This window comes from Sceloporus undulatus, chromosome 6, assembly GCF_019175285.1.
Source record: "Sceloporus undulatus isolate JIND9_A2432 ecotype Alabama chromosome 6, SceUnd_v1.1, whole genome shotgun sequence".
In the NCBI taxonomy this organism is placed as follows: Eukaryota; Metazoa; Chordata; class Lepidosauria; order Squamata; family Phrynosomatidae; genus Sceloporus; species Sceloporus undulatus.
The window spans coordinates 47294442-47316735 of record NC_056527.1 but is presented as its reverse complement, the minus strand read 5'-3'; the positions used below and the strand labels follow the sequence as shown (position 1 = coordinate 47316735).

General features: G+C 37.8%; 1 protein-coding gene across 3 annotated transcripts in view; it reads left to right on the top strand.

The window, feature by feature from the left end:
* ZNF385D (zinc finger protein 385D) overlaps nucleotides 1-22294 on the top strand; it is a 443232-nt gene that overhangs the window by 273601 nt on the left and 147337 nt on the right. For all 3 annotated transcript variants that reach the window (XM_042477445.1, XM_042477444.1, XM_042477447.1), the window contains one exon: nucleotides 13326-13468. In XM_042477445.1, the coding sequence (XP_042333379.1) occupies nucleotides 13326-13468 (143 nt within the window). The remainder of the gene's footprint in view (nucleotides 1-13325; nucleotides 13469-22294) is intronic.

Below are 22294 nucleotides of genomic sequence, written 5' to 3'. Positions count from 1 at the left end.
GGAAATAATGAGGTGTGTACATATGGTGGTATGGCACGCGCACGCCATGGGCATGCACACCATTGTTTTTATCCCCACGCAGCTTCCGTGTAAGCTGGAAGCTGTGTAAAATGCATCTGTGCATGGCGTGGGCGCACTGTTTGTGTGTGTGTGTGTGTGTGTGTGTGTGTATGGCATATGTGTCTGTCTCATTTAGCAGGGACATGTCAGAAACGATGTGAAGGCACACAACGTCAGCAAATCTACACAATGTGCTCTGTGTGTATGTTTGTCATTTTATGTGTTTTTAATATGATTCTGACTATGTAATTTTAAATGTTTCTCTGTTAAGCCTAAGGATGTACATTCATTGGAATGTGCAAACCTGGTTTTACCCCCTAGCACTTCCCGGCAGTTCATGTTTTCCAGAGCCCCAAGAGAGCAACACTTCTTTGAACAGCAAAGCTAGAGTAAGGAGCAGAGGGAAGCAATTTGTTCAGTCCCTTTTGGCATAGCCTAAACAGGACTAGGGCCAAGATCAGTGGAGGACAAACACAGCTATTATTTCATGTCTTTCTTCCCTTTGGTTTACCTTAACAGTTTATTTGCTGAACCATAGGTTAAACTTAGGGTAAATAATGGATGATCTAATCTGGAACCGCTACTCATTACTTCATATGGAGAGTAGTTCTTCCTTGTAGTAGAAGCTTGTCTGCAAATTTTTTGGGGGGGAGAGATAGGTAGTTACATTACTTTTTTTTTTATTTTAGCAAAACAAAACCTATTGTTGCTTTTGTGTATAGTGAACAATGCATTTTTTCATCTGGAACAATTGACTGTGTCATCATAAAAGAACACAATACTCTTGTTTTCCCCCCCAAATGATGTCACAGTCATGTGGCAGAAGTGTTTTTGTGTATTGATGAATCTACCTGAATATCCACGCCAAAGTTAAATGTCTCTTTCTCAGTCAAAAACATTTGAGGATATGCTTTTAGACATGCATACCAATAAAGTTCTGATTTCACGTTGTCTGGTGAAATGTAAACATTTGTTAGAGACATGTTCAAACAAGATTTCTTGCTCTAAAATCAAATGAACAGTGAGTTCAGAACAATGTGCTACTGTTAGATGGGGCAGCTTTTAAAAAGTATCCTTGTATAGTCTTCTAATGACTCTAAGAATTTTGTGGATTTAGCATGCAGTTGTTATAGTTTTTTAAGTGGAATGGAAGTAGATATCACAGCCTGGAAAGTTAGTTTTGAAAGTGTGTAGTTGACATAATGGACCCTGGATAGTTAGCTACCATTATATTTACATTTTCCCCATTACTCAGATACTAAATACTGTAGTGGTTTATGCTTATCTGGTGTGGAGGGAAGAGCTGAAGGCATAGCATAAGTTAAGATGTGAACCATATGAATCCTCCCTCACCAGTTAGTGAGATCACACCTTTTTAACTGTCACCATGAATTTATTGAGTTGTACTGTTAACAGACCAGAATTATATATCATTAAATTGCAATTGCTATGTTGTGTTTCCTCCCATTATTGGGAAAAAAAACTAATTACTTTCAAACTTGGTTATATGCAATGCAAAACTTCAGTGATGTTAGCTCCAATGTAAACTCATTAGATTAAGTATAAATGTATTAATATTTTTATAAATGGTCACGTTTTTACATAACAGCAAAACAATGCCCTCTTGCAGATATATTATGAAATAACTATTGTGTATCAAACAAAAATTGTAATTAGCAAATATGAATATCGGAAAAAATAGTTTTAGGCTGCATTGCAATGCACAATTATCACAGAGAAGTTTCACAGAAATGAATGGGACTAACTCCTGAGAAGGCACATATACCATCCCTTCATAATAGATGATCATTGAGTCCTTTTTCCCCCCTGAGGGGGAGATTATGAAATGCCAAGCATGTTCTAAAACAATACTGTAATTTGATCAGCATGCAGACAGAAGATTAATTTGTACAGGCATGTTTGAATGGTAACATTGGGGCTCACTAAACTGATTAAGTCCTTTTGAGAGCATTACACATAATGAATTATCACATGATTTCCCTACTGTATACTCAGCACACTAGATTTATCTCAAATATCTCTTCAAAGATCCAAATGGATACATTAATTGACTTTGGGATACATATAGATGCTGTGGCATCACTAAGGTTAGTGTCACCTCATGGACCTCCTGCGATGGGAGTGAGGATTGGGAGGAGAATCTTACTCTGGGAGACCTGACACCATGCTGCAGCTGAGAAAGTAAAGACAGGATGCCCCTTTGAGCAAGAACAGTTTCACCCCCCAAAAGGGAGTGGCACACTTGCTATCTGGGCCTTGCTATATGTTGCTACTGGCCAGTGTCATCCCCTCTGATGGGGCCATTTAGTGCAGTGTGCACCCCTGTAGTTCTGCTACTGCTGCATAGATAGTTATTTCCAATTCACATCAACAGTGCAGCATAGGATGTGAAGGTATACTAACTAGATTACAAGCACATGAATGCACTGTTTAGGAAGGAGAGATTTCACGGTGATGAGAAGAATTCATTAAAGTGTTCAAAGTTAGTAAGGAAAGTGCCCATGTAAAATGAACCTTAAAATATTGTTTACTTACATCTTAAGACACAACTCTTAAGATATTTACTGCAAGTAATGCAGGAAGTGGCTCTAATGAGCAGAATAAAAATATCTAAGAGACTGGAAGTTAAGAACTGATGTCGTGGCAAACTTGCATTCCATTATTTTAAAAATGTAGATTTACAATTCCTGTCCCATGGAAATGTCAACTATTTTCAATTTTTCCAGAGCGATGTTGATACTTTTTATATTTTTCTTTGGAAATCTAACTATTGTTCAGAAAGAAAGCTGGAAAGCTAGTATCTTCTCTTTCAACCCATCATTTTTAATTATATGCCTTGCTCTCTTTTTTTTAAAGGAACCAAAGTTTTTCAGGCTTGTCAAAAACAATCATTTATCTTCAAGGATGACAAAGGTCTGTGGCAAGTTGAAAGTTTCAAATGTTTTCAGTTTAATGGAAAGGACATGGTTGAATGCATATCCATAGCGCGCGCACACATGCACATAGCATTATTTTTACTCCATACTTTTTTCCTCTCTCAAAGTGTCTTGCTCCATTTCCAAACTCTGGAAAAAGATTCTCTTGTTCCTCCTCAAGTGTGAAATGCATTCATATTCAGCTGATTGTCAGGAAACAATAGTTTTTCCACATTATCAATCAATGTGTGTCCTAGTTATTTATTCCCCTTCATACCATTATCCCTTACAATGGAACAAAGTTGTAAATCCATACTTTACATTTTAAAATTGGTGGGGGACAAAGTGGAGTATCTTTGCTTGCGCATGTATCCTAACCTCCAAGAGAATTGTAACCATGCTACTTTCTTTTCCATAAAATATACTGATTTGGAATTTCTTGATAGGAGTTGGACAGTGAATTATCTTTTATGTTGTTCTTTTTGCCCTTCCAGAAATGAACAGTACAGTTCCTATTAGAAAATGAATCATAAAAAAGTAGATACTGAAAATTTTAGTTCCAGACCTGAAACAATGCTTCTTCCCCTGCTGCTGATATACTAACTTAAACGGTAATGTTTGGGTCCAGCAAATGATTATGGTCATAACTACACAGTGGCACACAAAATATGATATTCTAACAAGACCCTTCTAACAAGATTGATTAATCTTAGAGATGAAAGTTAAACAACTATTGTTTTTTGTTCCTCCCAGCCTACACTCTTTTCAGTGTCTGGAGGATCAGTCTCATCATCTCTACTTGGAAGGTTCATCTTATTAAAATGCTGTTGTGGGGACAAAGACCTTCAGGATGAAAGCATCAATATGGCAGCTATTATTGGAGGAACCAACGGGATTAATAGAGAGCATAGTAAGATCAGTGATCATGAAGTGAGACATGGTTGCGGAAGCTCACAACTGATTCAAAGCCATCTTTCTATACTTGCTGGCAGGAGCATACTTGTATGTGCTCCTAGTTCCCTTTTCAAAAGCTGAGTCATACAGACTACAGAAACTGGGGGAGATAATTCATGAGACACTCATGCATTGCATCCCAGTTTCCACTACAGTATAGAGTATATAACCTGAATGGAACAAATGTTATTGCACAGCCGCACTGTCATTCAGTACCTATCCTGCACCCAGTCTGGCCTTCTCCCATTCCTGGTCAAAAATGGGAAAATTCTCTTCATAGCTGACATGGTCACTTTCAGGCTGTACCAGGTCATGTGTGTGTGATAACCCAACCAGTCTCAATCTGTCCTTATGTTCTGATTGGTCGGGACTACCTCCTCTGCTCCCACCTAAAACATTTACAAACTCTACTGTTCTTGTGGTGGTGATACAAAGAGGGAGACACAAGTATTTGTTTTTCCCCCATTGGTTTAAAAAATTTTTTGAAAAATTATAGCCATTGTTGCACTATGTTTGTGAGAAAAAACTATGTATGCTTGCATCCAAAGCATTTTGTTGGCATTCCTTCAAATGCCAACATGGGTGTGTGTGTGTGTGTGTGTGTGTGTTGTAATATTAGAAACCTCACAGCAACAGTATGCATGCCCAAAAAAGGGACGTGTTATGAATAATCTCAGCTAGAACAATAAATTATATTCAATAGTATTTGTTGTCATCAGGTTAACATCGAGCTATTCTTGTGACAATTATTGTATAAATTGGTTATGATTTTTTTATTGGGGAAAAGAACTAATTATAAGTAATTTCTAGTTACACCCAGTCTTTAGTACTGACAGCACGAAAGGTGTACAAAGAAATGTTTATTAATCACACATATATCACAAACATGTTATCACATACTGTTTAACATCTCTGGGTTACAAATGTAAGATGTATTGTGTATGATGGAACAATAGGAATCTGTGTAAGAGTCAAATGCAAAAAAAAATTAAATGCTTAATCTGCCATTTTACTTACGAAGAAATCCCATCATAGCAATACCGAAAAAACAACCCCAAATGCTGACAACTCATCTTCAGTCTTCAAAATCTCTTAATGTCATGAGTGGTTTAAGAGCTTCAAATTGTCAAGGCTATATAAATATTTTGTTCTCCTTTTTGTTCATTTACATACATATTTTCTCTTTCTGGTAGAGGAACCTAATCCTACTGTCAGAAAGCTATCTGGAACAACAGTACCCCATTCTGTCATGTAGCATCAAAGAGAAGTAAAAGAATCATTTGGGGATTACAAGAGACCATCAATGTTACCACATCTGTACTACTCTGAAACACAATTTGATTTTGCTGAAAACCACTCATACAGTGCTTTCTAAAAAGATGCATATTAATGCTAAAATCATATGCACATTTTCTTGGAAATATGTCATATTAGACAGCATAGGATAAGTTTCTGTATAAACATGCAAAAAAATTATACTTCACAAAACTGTGTGCAAATTTTCTAGGAAGGCTTGTGATACTGGACTTTCCAGGCAATTAAGAAAGCATTGCTCACCACACTGTTGTGAAAGATTGAAGGAATATTACTTTAGCTACTGCATAATGATTTTTGTATTTTTCAGGCACTGGCACTGCAATTTTAAATTGATAGGAAAACATCATTCTTCTCTCAGCAGGAGAAGTCTGTGCTTTTGTTATTGTGCTGTAGAATATAGTTGTACAATAGTTATAGGATTTATTGGATAGTGCCTGTCATGCAAGTGACAAGAGATAATAACAATACATACGCATACACATAGGTCACATTCACCATTTTGAGAACATTTTCATTTTGTTTTAAAGAGCAAATGTTTCAGAGCTGATGCTATAAAGTGAGCAACCCCACATCTTCCGTAAGAACCAGAAAGTCAGCGACTACTTGAAACTAAACTGTATATTTTGATAACACACACATTTCCCAAAGTCTCTCTGAGAACTGGGGAGGCCAGCCTAAGTCACTGTAGCCTGTCGCTGTTCCATTACTTTACTGTTCAATTACTTCAATCATTATGAGGTGCAATGGGCTTTCCTTAACATTTACAAGAATTGATGGTAGATCTACTAGTGACCTGTATTCTAAGCAGGAGAACATTTCTCCTCTCCCACCCTGACCATAGGCAGGTAGCTGAGTACAAATGAAGCTTTGTGCAGAATCTGGGCTTCAGAAAGACAGGAGGATGACCAAAAAGGAGACCACCTATAAGGAATTATTTCTGTGAAATGACCCAGAGTGGGGCAAGATGGTGGGAGAAAGTGTGGTTGAGTGATTTGACAGGTTCATCTTCCAATCCTAGGGCACATTTAAAGGGGGAGGAATGTTTCACTTTCTCTGCTTTCAAAGGAGGGATTGTGACTTCAATAACATCCATGACTCCAGCTTCCTCACTTTTTAAATCAAAAAGTGATGTTGGAGAGATATGATTATCTTGACATAAAAGTTATAGTGGATTTATACAAATAGTGGATGTGCTTTAGACTTCTTCTGGGAACTGCACATTTCTGAAAGATTGTGCCTCAACTTCTTGAGAACTCGCAAAAAGTCTTCTGTTCACTTAGTAGGATCTCAATATCAGATGACAGAACAGGAAAGTGTGTCTAGACATCATCTTTGGGGATCAAAGAGTCTGCTCTGTTTTGGGAACTGAAAATTGAATCCATGGATCATAGAACCCATGGTCATTCATAGAGAATGCTTTACTTTACTTTACTTTACTGAAAACAACGGGGCTCATGCATGCGGCACAGCGTGCCATGAGCTGAAACCGTGTATGGCATGCCCAAGTATGATGCAGGCACACTGTACTTAGGAAGTAACATATAGCTCCACTTACACACAAGAGAGAAGCACCACCAGACTCGAACCTGAAACTTAAAATTATAAAAAATAAATGTAGAACACTAACAAATCCAAACAGGTGGAACCCTGTTCACACATTAGGAATGTTGTTTAAAGGATTGATAATTTTGATTGCTTAGTTACTAATTTTAATTATTTTATTTTATAATTTGCTTCAACCTATTATTTTTAATTTTTTAAATATATATTTTTTTAAAAATATATAGAAATGTAATAAATAAGTGGAAGGAGGAATGAATTCTATCCCCTCCACCTCCCTCATCCTTTCCACTCTTTTCCTCATATAGGCTGGTGTGAATCTGAAGTGGAAAGCCTTTCCTATATGTAGAGATTTTTACATGCATTTAGACCCCTAAGAGTTTGGGGTTTCTAAATGTGCAAAGAATTCTGATGCTTACCAGACACTCCTGTTAAGAGTTGTCCCTCTCCATAGATGAAGACTAACAGAAGTGATGATGGAGAAAATAGAACTACATCACTACCCTCCTCACGTTTACTTTTTTACTTTTCTAATGCCTCAGTAAGGCACCAGTGGAGACAGAGTGTGTTCAGAGGCCATAAATAATGGCCTGTTGAAGGAGTAGCAATGGAAGACCAAATGGCTGGGGTGGGAGAACTGGAATGGGCTATCACAGAGGAAGATAACTGAAGTGACAAGGAGCATAGCACATTGTAGCATTTTGTCAGATGCAGCTCTAATTTTCATTTAATAATGTTCTGTTCAATTATTGCAGTGAAATACTGGATCAAAGAAGCAGTCTGTCTAGTCAAATTTCTTGTTTCTCACAGCAGTGCTCCAGATCTCCCTCAGGTCAATTTAGCCAATATTTAAACAGTTGAGAAATGACCTTCTTGTTGCCTAAGATGAGTGTTGACTTCTTGTATTATTCTTTTATAGTCTCTCCTCCCATAATGGCCCTCTTCTAAAGGTCGGATTCAATTTCCACTTTCACAAGCATTGTAAATCACAAGAGATTTGAAGGAAGTCAGTGCACAGTGTGAAATAAATATGAGTCATAAATTGATATACTTGATTTATGAGACTGATGCTTCCTTTTCAGTAAAACATTTGTCATGTGTTTTAGGAAGCAATCGAAAAGACAGTAAGATGCTGTAGTTACATAACTGGGTTGCCAGCTGATTTCCTTCCAAAGGTGAGAGAGCTGATAAGTTGATATAGTAAGTTAATTCAATCATGTACTGTGAGCCTTCAATTATAAGTATTAAAATGCAGCTCTGGTTAAGAGCTTTTCTGGCTTCATTTTAACATATTTCAAGTGAATCCATCCAGCTACTTTATGTAAGAAATGTAATGGGAGGGGGTTTATCATATGTAGATAACTATGTTCTTTAAATATTTTGAAATCAAACTATCTACGAATTTACTTATCCTTTCAGGACCCAGTTGTAAATTAATCCTACCCTTTGCGCCATACTTTTCCCTCCTCAGAGCAAAAGATAGGTTTTATAGGGTGCTGGCCAAGATGTCCACTCGTCTCCATCCCAAAGTCTCCTGGCTGGGATTCACTTTTTTTCTCATGCACCTGTACCCTACAGCTATCTTGATTTGGCAGTGACTGTCTCAGTTAATCCTCTGGCTGGATGGCCATCTGTCAGGGATGCTTTGATTGAAAGTTCCTGCATGCCAGGGGGTTCGACTAGATGGCCCTTGTGGTCTCTTCCAACTCTATGATTCTATGATTGTATGGCGCGTTACAGATGTGCCGAAGAGGCGTGCTAGGGTTAGGAAGGGGCGTATTAGGGTTGAGAAGGGGTGTCATTTTGACATCGTGGATGCATAGCGTCTGGACGTCGCACGGCGGAAGGGATGCCGCAAGTGCGCAACTAGTGCCTCGTGGTGCCTCTTCCACAGCACAGAAGGAAGTGCCATTTCGGTGCTTCTTTCTTGCTGCGTCCAGGAACCGCGTGGTTTGGCCGCTGCGGTTCCTGGATGCAGCAACCGGCGGTGGCGGCAGACCGCCACTTTTAGGCGGTCTGTAATGGGCCTATGATTTGGTTATCCCATTTTTTCAGCTACTTTTAAAATGTCCCAGTTTCTCTCTCCTCCACCTATCTTCTTCATTGGCTTACTTCCAGCAGTACAAACTGAGTTTAAAGTGCAAAAGCAGTTTGTATTCATTACATTGCGGGAGGCAGGGTAGAACAGGTAGAACAGGTCATGTCCTTTCCAGTGTACTTAGGCAAAAGCAAAATACTACAGCCTCTCTTTGCTTGTGTTCTCTTCCTCATAAACTTAGAATTGTTGGCATCTTGACCACACTCTGAAGTTCCTTGACCACACATGTCCTGGTTTTCACCTGTGAAGTGCTGGATATATGCATACAGTCCATGTGCAATAGATATAAGCAATGGTACTGAATGTAGCATGTCACTAGGGATATAAAGAAGGATTGGATAGATCAACTTCAGCTGCTGACACCATCATGTTTCCTGTGGATATGCGTCTGGGACCAGCTTCCAATGTGCATGGTTCTCTCTAAAGGGCTGAGGAAGAAAAAAGTAAACATAAACAAGGGTTGGACATTGTGGTGGCCTGTTGTGTACCCATGGCCCTTAGAACTCTCTTCACTGTGCCAACTCTCTTCACCCTGCCCTTCTTCACCGGTTCTGAAAGGGACCCCTTTTTTTATGGAGTTGAGGTATGTGCTAGAAAAGTACCACTTGTTGTGTGAGCTCCCAGGGGTGTTCACACTGGTAGAGTGAACCCACTTGTCGGTCCCACCTCACTTGGGGAAACACACCTTTATGTGAAGAAATCAAATTTCCAACCTTTTCTCTATCCCTTCTTCTTCCATTGCATTTTTTATGGAGTGCTACTGGGTGGTGAGGACAGAGGTTGGATGCTAATGAGCAGATTTTTACTTTCTGCTGCATGCATGTCAGATTAAAAGAATACAGGCACAGTTTAAGGATTTCCTAGGATTAAATGAATCTTAATTAGCAGCAAATTGATGTTTTGGAAGTACACCAAAAATGCAAAAATGAAAATGGAGAAACGACTTGAATACTTCTAGCTTTCAGGCAATTTAATTTGTTATGGCCTATGACTGGTACCAGAACACAAATAAAATTGTAGTCCATGTTGAAACAGGTGACTGTTTATCAATTTGCAGTGGAATTAATTCATTTCCATACAGTTCTCAAAGAACTACTCAGGAGCAGCCTTAACAGGAGCAGAGGGCTTTATGCTTTTCAAGGCAATTCCTGATCACCTTAACTGATGACAACTTTGCCAGTTGTTCTGAAGAGCTGTTCTAGCCATAGTTTCAGAGAATAGCTTAGTATTGTGTTGTGTTCCTTTTTAAAAAGCTGTTTTAGAGATGGTTCTTATCCAGCCCTCTGGGCTGCTTGGTTAAGATTAGCCTTTGAAGTTAATTGTAAAGCCCTATGATTACTTTGGAGAAATACATGAGCTCTTTTAAGAGTAGGGAGACAATCTTTAAAAGTGTCACAAACATAAATGGCTTTTCATTATGTGGAGTAAATTGAGCAGATTCCTTCCTTCTTTCTTTTTTTCCTTTGCATTCATATATTAATGGCTTTCTTTGTAGACCATTATAGCCTGTTTGATCCACAGACATTACACCTCAAGTTCAATTCTTGTACTTTTTCTTTTTTGCCTGGAGCTATGTTTAACATACCTTTCAGAACTATCTGAACCAATTCTTGATGTAAAGCTTCTCAAAAAGAAATTATCAGCTGAAACCATTCTGCTGCTTGAGCATAAGGCTATAGCAAACAGTAGAAGTAGTACATACAGTAAAGCACAGTAAAAATGCCCTTAACAAGTTTAAACACATCATATCCATATATTATATATATATATCCATATATTATATATAAATATACTCAAACTAAATTATAGGGAAGCAGGTTCAACATCCTGAAATTGCAGGCAATTTTCTGACAAATATTTTTGAAAAAAGGATAACACATCAATTGTATTGATAGTGGCATGGCATTACATCTTATTTCCCATAAATACATATTATTATTGCTTTTGCATGGTTGCCTATAAAGGTAGTAAAGCACCTCTTTGTAGTTTCCCTGTCCCGCTGTTGTACAGTATTCAGATCTTGACATAAACATTTAACTGTCACCAGCTCCAATATTTCTACAATCAACACTGTGGATTGCAGAACTATTTAAACAGTTTTAATGAAGCAAAAAAGAACTGTGGTACTCAGTGTCATCACTAGGGTTGGTGAAACCTGGTCCAGTCACTGATGGTGTCACCACATCCATTGACTTCCTCCATACACAATCTTTGGCAATGCTTTTTGTACTAATGTTACTCATAAATCATAATTTCCATATGTCACTGAATGTAATGGCAATAGTTGTATTAAAAACAAATAGCAATTTTAAAATTATACTTTTAAATTACAATATCATTTGAACAGCCTAAGTATATTTACATATACAGTGTTCCATGCAGTTAAAGTGAAAATTTGGTAAGATGTTATTTTTTAAAGAAAGAATTTAAATTTTTTATTTCAATTTTTTAAAAAAATATTTTTATTTTTTTTAAATTAAAAGAAAAAACACGTTTATTTAGAAAAAAAAACCCTGGGTCCTCTCCTTTCTCTTCCCACTGAACCTCCTCCCATTCATCCCATCTCTTCAATTTTTAAAGGGATTCAGATGAATGCCACAGCCCATTTCTGCCAAAAGACAGATATCTGGGGACCAGTGGTGCCACCCCACTTTAGGATGTCACCTGGTGTAGCCCACTCCCTCTACATGTGCTTAATGGTACCCCTTGATGGTACAGTTGTCCTGTGACTGTTAACTCCATTTTAAAAGATTTCCTTTCACAAATATTGCCAAAATGCTTCCCTCCATTCAAATATTCACTCTTCAAATGAGCAGGTCTTAATGGCCAGTATTACTGCACAAAATGATTCTAGGTATTGCGAGACATCAGGATTTGACCTGGAACACTTCTCCAGAGTTTCAACAGAACTTACAAAAAGACGCATCAAGCTGTATTCCTTAGCAAAGAATGCATGCTAAGGAATATCAAAATCCAAATGGAGAGCCGAAGTGTATGTCAATCTCATTTAAGACTGCATCACCATTACAGAAATAATCCAGGTTGACACAACTTTAATTGCCATGGCTCAATCCTATGGAATTGTGGGATCTGTACTTTGCTGTGGCACCAAAGCACCCAGACAAAGTCAGCTAAATGTCTCACAAAACTACAATTTCCAGACTTCCACAGCATTGAGCCATGGAAGTTAAAGTGGTGCACTGCCTCTCTTCTTTGATTGTATTGCCTTCTAAGATGCTTTTTCTCTATGAGGTTCCAAATGTGTTATTTGCTTTTGGAAGACAAATGTAATTCAGGATGGTTTTTTTTTTTTTTTAGAAAGACGCAATAAAGGTTTGTTTGGTTCTTTTAAGGGCCCAACAAGAGTATTTCAACAGAAGAATTTAGAAATGGTTTTAAGGATCTTTAACATCACCAGTCCATTGTAGCGAATATCTATACAGTCATGTAGCTGGATTTATTAAGAGAAGAAGATAAAGGAGGAAGAAGGGTGGAGGAGGAAATGTGTCAGAACCCTTAGGAAGAACTGGTTTTTATTTTTACATGAGCTGCCATGAATATAAACCCACTTCATTGAATGCAGTACTGAGTGCTATTAAGGAATCACACATAAATAATATTTATACAGTTGTGGGAGTAGGATAGAAAGACGCAAATGGCCCTTGCCCTAAATTTTCAAAGTGTTTTGTAAGATGATACAGGTTTTCCAGATCTTTACACTGGTCAGTTAGTGTTGATTTGTGAAAGTCATCAATCTGCTTTCCAAAAGTTTCCCAGGTTTCAAAACTCTCTCTGAGAAAATTCCTTTTTTTATATGTAAAGTAATGAGGACTCTTGTATTAATATAAGAGGGCCATGAAGCCATTGCCTTTGTTCATACCGCTCTGGTAATGGATTGACATTTGTGAATATAATTCAATGCAGCTGTTTCTATTTCTAGTCTTCCTTTGTAACATCATTGTTCAAGGACTGTAATGTGTAAATCCATTACTTTATGTACAGGAAGGGTGAAATGCTCTTCAACTGATTGTTGGCTATTCCCATTTCTACTGTCTGATTTGTGTCCATTAAGATGGTGTCCTATACTTTGTGTCTTTATCTAAACATCACTCCAGATATGACTGAAAGAAGTTAGAGATGTTCTTGGCTATTCTTGCAATTACCATTGTCCTCTGTACAGAGACATTATCCATATATTGACAGGCACTGAAATAAGCACAGTGGAAAAAATGGTAGTGGAGGGCGAATATTACTTGCTGGCTGCCACATTCACATGAGTGGTGGCTTATATTTTTCATTGATATGGTGTAAATGCCTGTTATCCAAAATGAAATGAGACTTGATAAAAAAGAAAACTGTTATCTATGATTTAACCTGGTGCTTTCTTTTTTCTTATCTAGGAGGTACATGCCAGAGCCCTGCCCTTCCAGCCCTGGTACGTCCTCCAGCTCCACCTTTACAGCCATCGCTGGATATCAAGCCGTTTCTTCCATTCCCTCTGGACACTGCAGCAGCTGTCAATCTCTTCCCCAACTTCAATGCAGTAAGTACTATATGGAAGGGTTAATATCCTTGTCCTATGCCACTTAATCCCCCCCCTTTGTTTTTTAGCAAAACACCCAGGGACACATATGGTGAGGGATGCATAAACTCATGCTCATGTATCAAAAGAAGCTGCCTTGGCTGTAAATTCATATTTTGACAATATCTTAAAATGGTCAAGCTGAAAGGTAGAAAAATGCCTGCATATGTTGAGGATCTTTATTGCTCTGCATTAGGCAAAATATAAAAATCAGCCAGTGGATGAAGAAATCACCAGAAAGACTTGATCTTTAAGTAATGTCATCTGAATGGTGTCCTGAGACAGAAGAAGGGGGTATACACACTACAAATTAATTGCACTTTGATGCCACTTTTACTACCATGGCTTCATCCTTTGGAATCTTGAGTTTTGTAGCCTGATCACTTCCAAAAGGTTCTCATATTGTAGTTCACAGGAATGCAGTAAAAATTCTAAGGACTTACCAAAGTACAAATCCTCTAGGATTGAAGAGGATGGCGCCACCACAGATAAAGTGGCACCAAACCACTATAACTGTGAGATGTGATAGACCTGAGAAGTTTGCAGATTCACAAATGGGCTCATTAGATAACACATTGTTATTAGCTGTCCCCTAAGCTTACTGGGAATGGGAAAAGCCATAAAGCTTATTCTCCATTTTAAAAATAGCAATAGCAAGTATGTTTCTATACTGCTTATTAGTACACTTAAGCACTCCCTAAGGTTTACAATGTGCAAATACAAAATAGTCTTCTGTGAACTCAGAATTGTCCCCATCCTATACAAAACTGACAGGCTGCATTGTAAAAAAATAAAATTAAAAAAAAAGGGGGGGGGTTTAAGTAGGAAGTAGTTTTATAGTGGTAAGTCTGGACATAATTTTAGCAAAGGTGAAGAAATTCTATAGAACCCAAATGGGATAGTTTGGTTCCTATGCTGGGAGAATGGCAAGAAATAAATTAAATAAATACAGTTTTACCTAATGTTATGCTCACATATGACATGGAGTAGCTAGGATTCAACTGTTGGGGGCAAATCTTGAAAATTAGTAAGCAGACAAGCCCATTTGACAGAAGAGTGATTTGTTTCTCATTTATTTATGTCTGCTTAGTAATTGAAATGATCAGGCCTAATGAAGGAACACGTCCACTCCATCTTTTTCAAGTAGTTAAATATGAATTAATATTTAGCAATGTTTGTTCATGGGTTCTTATTACTCGCTCTAAATAAGTATTTAAATTATTCTTACTGGCAAAAAATAATGTAGGCTAATTAATCTCAGTGATTGCATGCAAGCTGATTAGTTGAAAAACTCTCTGTAAAAGAACAAAAAAGTTAGGTCATTTAACCCTCCCCCCCCCCGTCAGAATTTTGTTTATGTGATCATTTGTTTCTTACATTTTAAAACCAACTAACAATGTCCTAAGTGTAACTATGTGTATAACTAAGTTAAAAAACTAAACTGGAAAATATGAACACAGTGTCAACAAAACAGCAGAAGATGATATGAGAAGTGAGGATTGTTTTCTTTTTTTACATTTCACAGATATAAACAAAGCAAATGTAAAATTAGTAACAGGAATGCGGAAAAACTAAAAGCACTAAAACTAGTCCTTAAAATAACTGGAAAATTACAAAAGCTCTTCACCCGACAATGAACATCTCAGAGCTTGGACTATTATGTTCAAAAATTAGTTGCTTAATGGTAACTGTTAGCATTGTTAGAAATAGGGAGATTAATTCCTCATCACTGGTACAAATAATTAAAATAGATTAATTCATAACATTAACATTAATTGGTCTGCAACTTAAACCATTCATTTTTAAATTTTACGAGATGCTTTACAGAGTGTGACATGGCTGTTGTTGCCATTGACCTTTAGCTGCCTTGAATCCCATTTTGAGAAAAAAGTATTATATAAATCCATTAAATAAATAAGTTCTCTTTCTCATTTTAAATATGCTTTTTCCAGCCTTGTTTTTCCACCAGATTTAGTGCTTGTTATACTATTGTTACCTGGGGTTTGTGACCTAACTCATTTGGATACCATGAGATTTGGCAGGGTTGTCCTAAAACATAGGATCTTAACATATTCAAAAAATCACTGATCTGCGTCTCTCTCTCTTATCCTCTTTTCACTCCCCGCCAACATTTATTTATCCTTCAAAAACTTTGGCGGGTTACAGACCGCCATTTAGTACGTATTCTATACGTACTAGGGTTAGGAAGGGGCGGTGCTTCCGCACCCCCCTAACCCTAGTATGTATAGAATACGTACAAGATGGCGGTGCCCTGTTCATACGGGCGCCGCCATCTTTACGTATTGGACGCTTTGCGTCCGAACGTGTCGCGGCGCTAATGATGTCGCGAATGCGCCCCTGGCGCCTTGCGACGTCATTAGGGTGCCACAAGAAGAAGCTCCATTTTGGAGCTTCTTTTTTGCTCCGTAAGGGAGCCGTGCGGTATGGCTGCGACGGCTCCCTTACGAAGCAAACGGCGGCGGCGGCAGACCACCTCAAAGCGGCGGTCTATAACCCGCCCCCATTTGTTACTATAGAGTGATGTTAAAGGTTATTAAGTAATGATGTCTCTATTTCAGCTAGAGGACATTGATCCTCTGCAAATACAGCATAAAGTAGGTGGCTACAAAAAGTAAATCAATGGTGGAGAATTATTTTGAGTGCCTTTCGGCATATGCAGAACGTTTTCTATGAAACTGAATCACTGAATCTTCTGCCTTTCCAGTCCCAGTCCAGATGTATGGTAGACCACAAGTTTTGCATTCAGGAGCCAATGGTCCCATTTTAAATCCATGGCATTTCCATTTTAAATAAATAAACAAGCACAGTTTTCTCTACATCCATTTTACCTTAATACTTTTCTGTTCAAGTCTCGTAACCTTGTACTCTAAGGTGACAAACAAAAGTTATATCTATACACTTATCATGTTTACCTCACGCCACAGGTGAAATATTTGCAGCTAAGGTTCAAAAGGTAGCACAGGGAGTGTTGAATAAATGTTTTTAAGCAGCCAAAATATCTCCTTTGGCAGCCTGGGATTGCTGATCATCTGTGGCCAAGGACTAAAACCTCTTGACTCCCACCTTTAGCCTCCAAAGCAAAAGCTTTGAATTAGAATAGATGCAGCAATAGTATCCCCTTTTACCTGAGTAATCCTTATTGATTTCAGTGAAACTTATTTCTGAGTAGACAGGGGGTTCAGCATTTAGCTAGCTGAATACTTTGGCTCCAAACTAATAACCTCAGTTCCCCCCACTGCTAACTCATCCAAACATCAAAAAGAGAGCACTTAAAGCTGTAAATCACATCAGTAATTTAATTTAATATTAGCAATAGACAGTTATCTCTGGGGAGCACATTCCACCAACAGAGCATGGAAACAACCATGGTCTAAGTGGTATAGCCATGTTTCCAGTTGCTGACTCACCTTGTGAACATGTTTCTGCTGATTATGTGATTTTCTGGCATAATGCAGCCCTCCTCAGCAGAAGAGGCTATGTGTAACAGTGAACATTTATATAGTGAAGAAGAATGATGATTATACCAGTGTCCAGATGGGTATTATGTACATATATTGATACACAGTAGAACCCTTTCCATTGTGTAACTAATGTGAAGGACAGGATGGCAAGACCACCTGTGTCAGCTTCAGAGGGGCATGGTCATGGACATGTCCTCATAACCCTTCTTGCATTTTCTTTACAAATATATAAGCAGCTGTATGAATCACCCAGAGGGTTGCAAAATAGTATTTTTTGTTTGGGAAAAAATGTGGGGGAGGTTAGTTTTGTCGAAACAGACAGCTGTTTCCAGCCTGCTAGTCTAAAAGTTAAACTCAGAAATCTAAATTAAGATTGCAAGAAATGCTTGTATTTTTTTTCCAACTGAGAAACGGAAATAGATTTCCAAATAGAAGAGAAGGGTGAAAGACTCAATCTGCGAATTGAATTCTAAAATCTAAAAAGCTGAAAGTGATATTTTACATGGTTATGTTTTATACCTTTGATTTTTTAAAGGTATGTTCTCATCGTGGGAAGGCAAGTAGACATATGCTTGTTTCATTATATTTTGCAAAATGAGGCACAAACACTGAGATGAACAGATACATAAAGGGAAAGGTTTACAGAAAATGACATTTTGTGAGTCAGTACTATTGAAAAAGATGAGAAGTGTGTTGTGATGTGATGCAGTTTGCATAATTGATGGTTAGTTCATACCTGTCCCAACCTATGTTATTCTACTATTATAATGAAAACTAGCATTAATCTAACAAGGAGAATATGTATGGCAGTAATTGCAGTAAAAATGTGAGAATGGAACAACACATTTCATGATAATGAGAACAGTGACCCGAGTCATCTTCTCTGTGGCAGATTCTTTCATTCTTTTAGTTTACCTATACATTTGTTTTCCTTGCGTGGTGACTTCAGGATATGGTGACTGTTCATCCACACCTATGAGAGTTACCATAAATTAATTCCATCCATGAAAACTCGTGAATTTTGAAATGAAAGATTTGATGTGCATTATGAAATCATATTTTCTCTATTGCTGTGTACCAACACTCGGCCCCCCAAACGCTCCCCACCTTTCAGACATTTTTGTTCAACATAACATTCAATGAGAAGATGGGTCATAATGAAAAACTTGCCAGCTTTATCCTTGAGCTGTCTTGAATTCACTGAATCCGTGCTTAATGCTTGAGCTATCGTGAATTCATTGAAGAAAGGATGGGCATATGAATATTTAAAAGAGAAATAAGTACGTACTGCAAAAATGTGGTTGACAAACCAACCCTCCACTACAAAGGGGGTACCAAGGGAATATACCAATCTCATATTTCCCCCCAACACCTACCAATGGATACCTATTTAACAACAATGCCATGAGCCACTGTCAAGTCCCACAGATACAGTATGGGGTAGGCAAAAAACAAACACCAGGTAAAGAGGGGGGAAATCCACCCTTCCCCAAGATGACCAGCAAGGTTCACACTGCACTGAGGGTGGGAGGGTGGGATGCAGAATCAGGCAAACGAGGTGTGTGAGGCTGCAATGGGCATTAAATAGCCTCCTTCTGTGCCCCTGTGTGTGATCTCATGTGGCCCATAGGCCAAGCACAAAGCCCCCTGGTCTCCTTTCATGGAGGCCAACAAAGCACCTGCTTCCCAGAGCACCATTCACCATGCAGCTCAGGACCAAAACTTTTGTTTGATTGTATTAAAAGTTTGGACATATATATATATATATATATAATATATATATATATATATAATATATATATATATATATAATTATAATTCCTTTAAAGCTTTTATTCCCCTGACATCACTTTTTAATTACAAAATCATGGATTTTCTCCACAAATTAGTTTTTCATACAGGTTCATACTCATAAACAGAATAGCTCATCAGCCTAAGCCTTTTTGTACCACGCTTGCGATTCCCCCCCCCCCCCCCCCCCGTTTTCACCAGAGTCACAGCTAATGTGTAACAAAGGTAATGCTCATTTACTGAAATTTATTTAAATAAATGATCAATTTAAAATTATTACTAAATCAGTGAAGATAGTTTATAGTCTTTCTAAAAAAAAATAGAATGGAAGCCCCCCCCCCAATATATCATTTTGCAAGAATTGTTTTCGAGTGATTTTTAGGATCCAGTGAAGCCTAATTTACACAAGATAGTCTAACTCTTTATTCCATTCAGCTCTGACGTTAACACTTTCCAACAAATACTAATAAACTATACTTGTTGGTTCAGTCTCTCTGAGGATTTGATTTATGTTTCTAGCACAGCAGGGGTGGTGGAGGCACTCATGCTGTTGATCTATATATAGAAAACAAAAGCACTGCAGCTGTAAATATTGCCACAGTATACACATGACAACTGATCCTTAGAAAGCAGTATTGAAAACAGCCAAAATTCGCTGGTCTGGACCAATCATTGATCCCAAGTATAAATCCTAAAATCAAGCCATTTCTCCCATAAAAGGAATTGTCTTTCAAATTAGAATAGAACCATAGTATATCAATTAAATTGTAACTGGTAAGTTATTGTATGCAAAGCAAACTGGCAACAGAGAGTCGCAGGGGGCACCATCCTTTTCTTCTTAAGTGAAGAGAACCTAAGGCAGTCCATCTTAAAGAAGTCCAAGTCAGCTGATTCCAAATTGCCTAAAGATATGTATTTTGAATTAGGCCTATATTTGCCCATAATTTGTACAAGTCAGATGAAATACCTTATGACACAAACTCAAGACTGGAAAATTAAATCTACCTTCGATAAATGAGAGCAGCATCCTTTTGAATGACATAGGATGGTAAAGACTCCCTATGTACAGTTTTTAAAAGCAGCATTGATTTTCTGAAAGTAAACCTGAAGGATATCAAGTGAGATACTTAGAAGAACATAACACTATATATGTAATAATACATCTTTATTAGCCTTACCCCAAATACTTAATTTGAGTGATGCCCACCTGTTCAAATCCAGTGATATTTCAGCAAGCAATGCAGGCAAATTAACGATTGGAAAACTGCACTGTGTGCAATAACTAAAAGAATTTAAAATTTTCAACCTAAAACTAAATGTGTTGTTTGTTGTTAGTTGTCTTCAAGTCATCCTCAACTCATGTTGACCCTGTGAATGAGATATCTTCAAGCCACCCTGTCCTCTACCTCTCTGTTCAGATTCTGTAGGCTCAGGCCTGTGATATCCCTGATTGAGTCTATCCATCTGACATGCAGTCTTCCTCTCTTTCTACTGCCCTCTACCTTCCCCACCACCATTGTCTTTTCTAATAGTCGTGCCTTCTCATGATGTGGCCAAAGTACAACAACCTCAATTTAATCATCTTGGTTTCTAGGGGTAGTTCAGTCTTGATTTGTTCCAGGACCCATTTATTTGTCCTTTTGTGCATCCACAGTATCCTTAGCACTCTTCTCCAGCACTACATCACAAATGAATTATTTTCCCCCCTACCTATTTTCTTCCCTGTCCAGCTCTCACATCCATACATGGTAATAGGGAATACAGTAGCTTAGTTGATTCAAACTTTAGTGTTCTGCTGTATCTTTACACTTTAGGATTTTTTTCTAATTCTTTCATGGCTGCCCTTCCCATTCCTAATCTTGTTGTTATTAGCATTAAGCAATAATGATGAAAGAAGCTGCACAATTAGTGGAATTCTTCTGTTATGGAACTACTTGTTCTCAACATTGTCTTTCAGGCACTGAGTAAATTCACATTTGAACAATATATGCATTATATTCAGGGAATAAAGACATTTTATAGTTGTCATTTACTGTTTGTTTTCATAGGTTTTATTGTCTTTTATAAGACATTTGCTTTGGTGATTTTAGATATTTGTAATTCATGATTTAAACAGTGTGTTTTATGCAGACTGTCAGCTCCTTTAGAATGCTAGAAGTGAGGGCAGAATAGGAGTAGTAACTATGATACTGTTTTTCAGTTTGTCTCAGTGACTCATCAACAGTAGTAATAGTGTGCTGTGTCATTGTCATGTAATAGTACCAAAATTGCTTGCCATATTTTTTGTGGGATGTATTGTCACAATATAAATGGAATATATTGTCACCCTTTCGCCCAAGAAAAATACTCTGTTAATGCTTATGTGATACTTCTTTCCTTCTCATTTTGTTTTGTTTGCAATGACTACTTAAGACCCTACTATAGTTAGTTGTAAGGTAGAGAGGTGTTCCAGTGTGAGACAGAGTTACAAACATTTGATCAGGTTTTAATTTCTTATACTCCATAGATTTGCAATCATTGTGTCCTTGCAACCATTGTGTAATTGTCAGTAGGTGTGCTGAACTATTTGCATATGGTAGACATGTATTCTGTGTGACGTAGATACAACTGCATTATTGCAAAAGCCAGTAGGCATTTGAGGCAATATTTCTAATAATATTTATTAAGACTACCTTAGCATAATGTCTAATTTTCTATACAGTGGTCCCTTGGTATCTGCTGGGGTTTGGTTGCAGGAAACCTCATGGATACTAAAATCTGTGGATGCTCTAGTCCCATTAAATATAATGTCATAGTAAAATGGTGTCCCTTATATAAAAAGGCAAAATTGAGGTTTCCTTTTTGGAATTTATATATTAAAAAAATATTTTCAAGCCATGGATGCCTGAATCCATGGACAAAAAAATCAGTGAATATGGAGGGCTGACTGTATATGCCCCCTAGTATAGTGCTTCCTAAACTATATAACATGGGGAGCTGGCAGCATTTTCCCCCATGATCCAGGGACTAGCACCACATTTGTGCCCATTGGCTCCGATGGGCACAACTGCATTGCATTATTTTCTTAAACGATTGGACCAGCACCAGTACACAGATTACTGCTTTCAGTAGCACTGCCCTAGCACAACTGGAGGGCAAAGGAAATAACAGAATTACAACACTGCAAATAAGCACGTGTAGTAGAAAGAGGGCTTTGTTCATACATAAATTTTCTCATACTATATCAATTAGAGCATAAGCTCTGTGTTACAACTGTGGTGAATGTAATGACAGGGGCAGGTGGTTACTACGCTATAAGATCAGAGCTTTGGAGAGGATTGCAGTCACTGTCTTCACCTTTGTACCCAAATTACCCAATATCAGATGGAGCCAGCAAAATTGCTCCAAGAATGGTTTAAGCTGCAAGATTCCTCACATAGCAGCATGTGAAGAAACTTTTAATGATCTTGTCATCCAGTTGCATTAAGTGGGGCTTTATGAAGCATTATATAAAACAGCGTGCTAATTAGCAAAC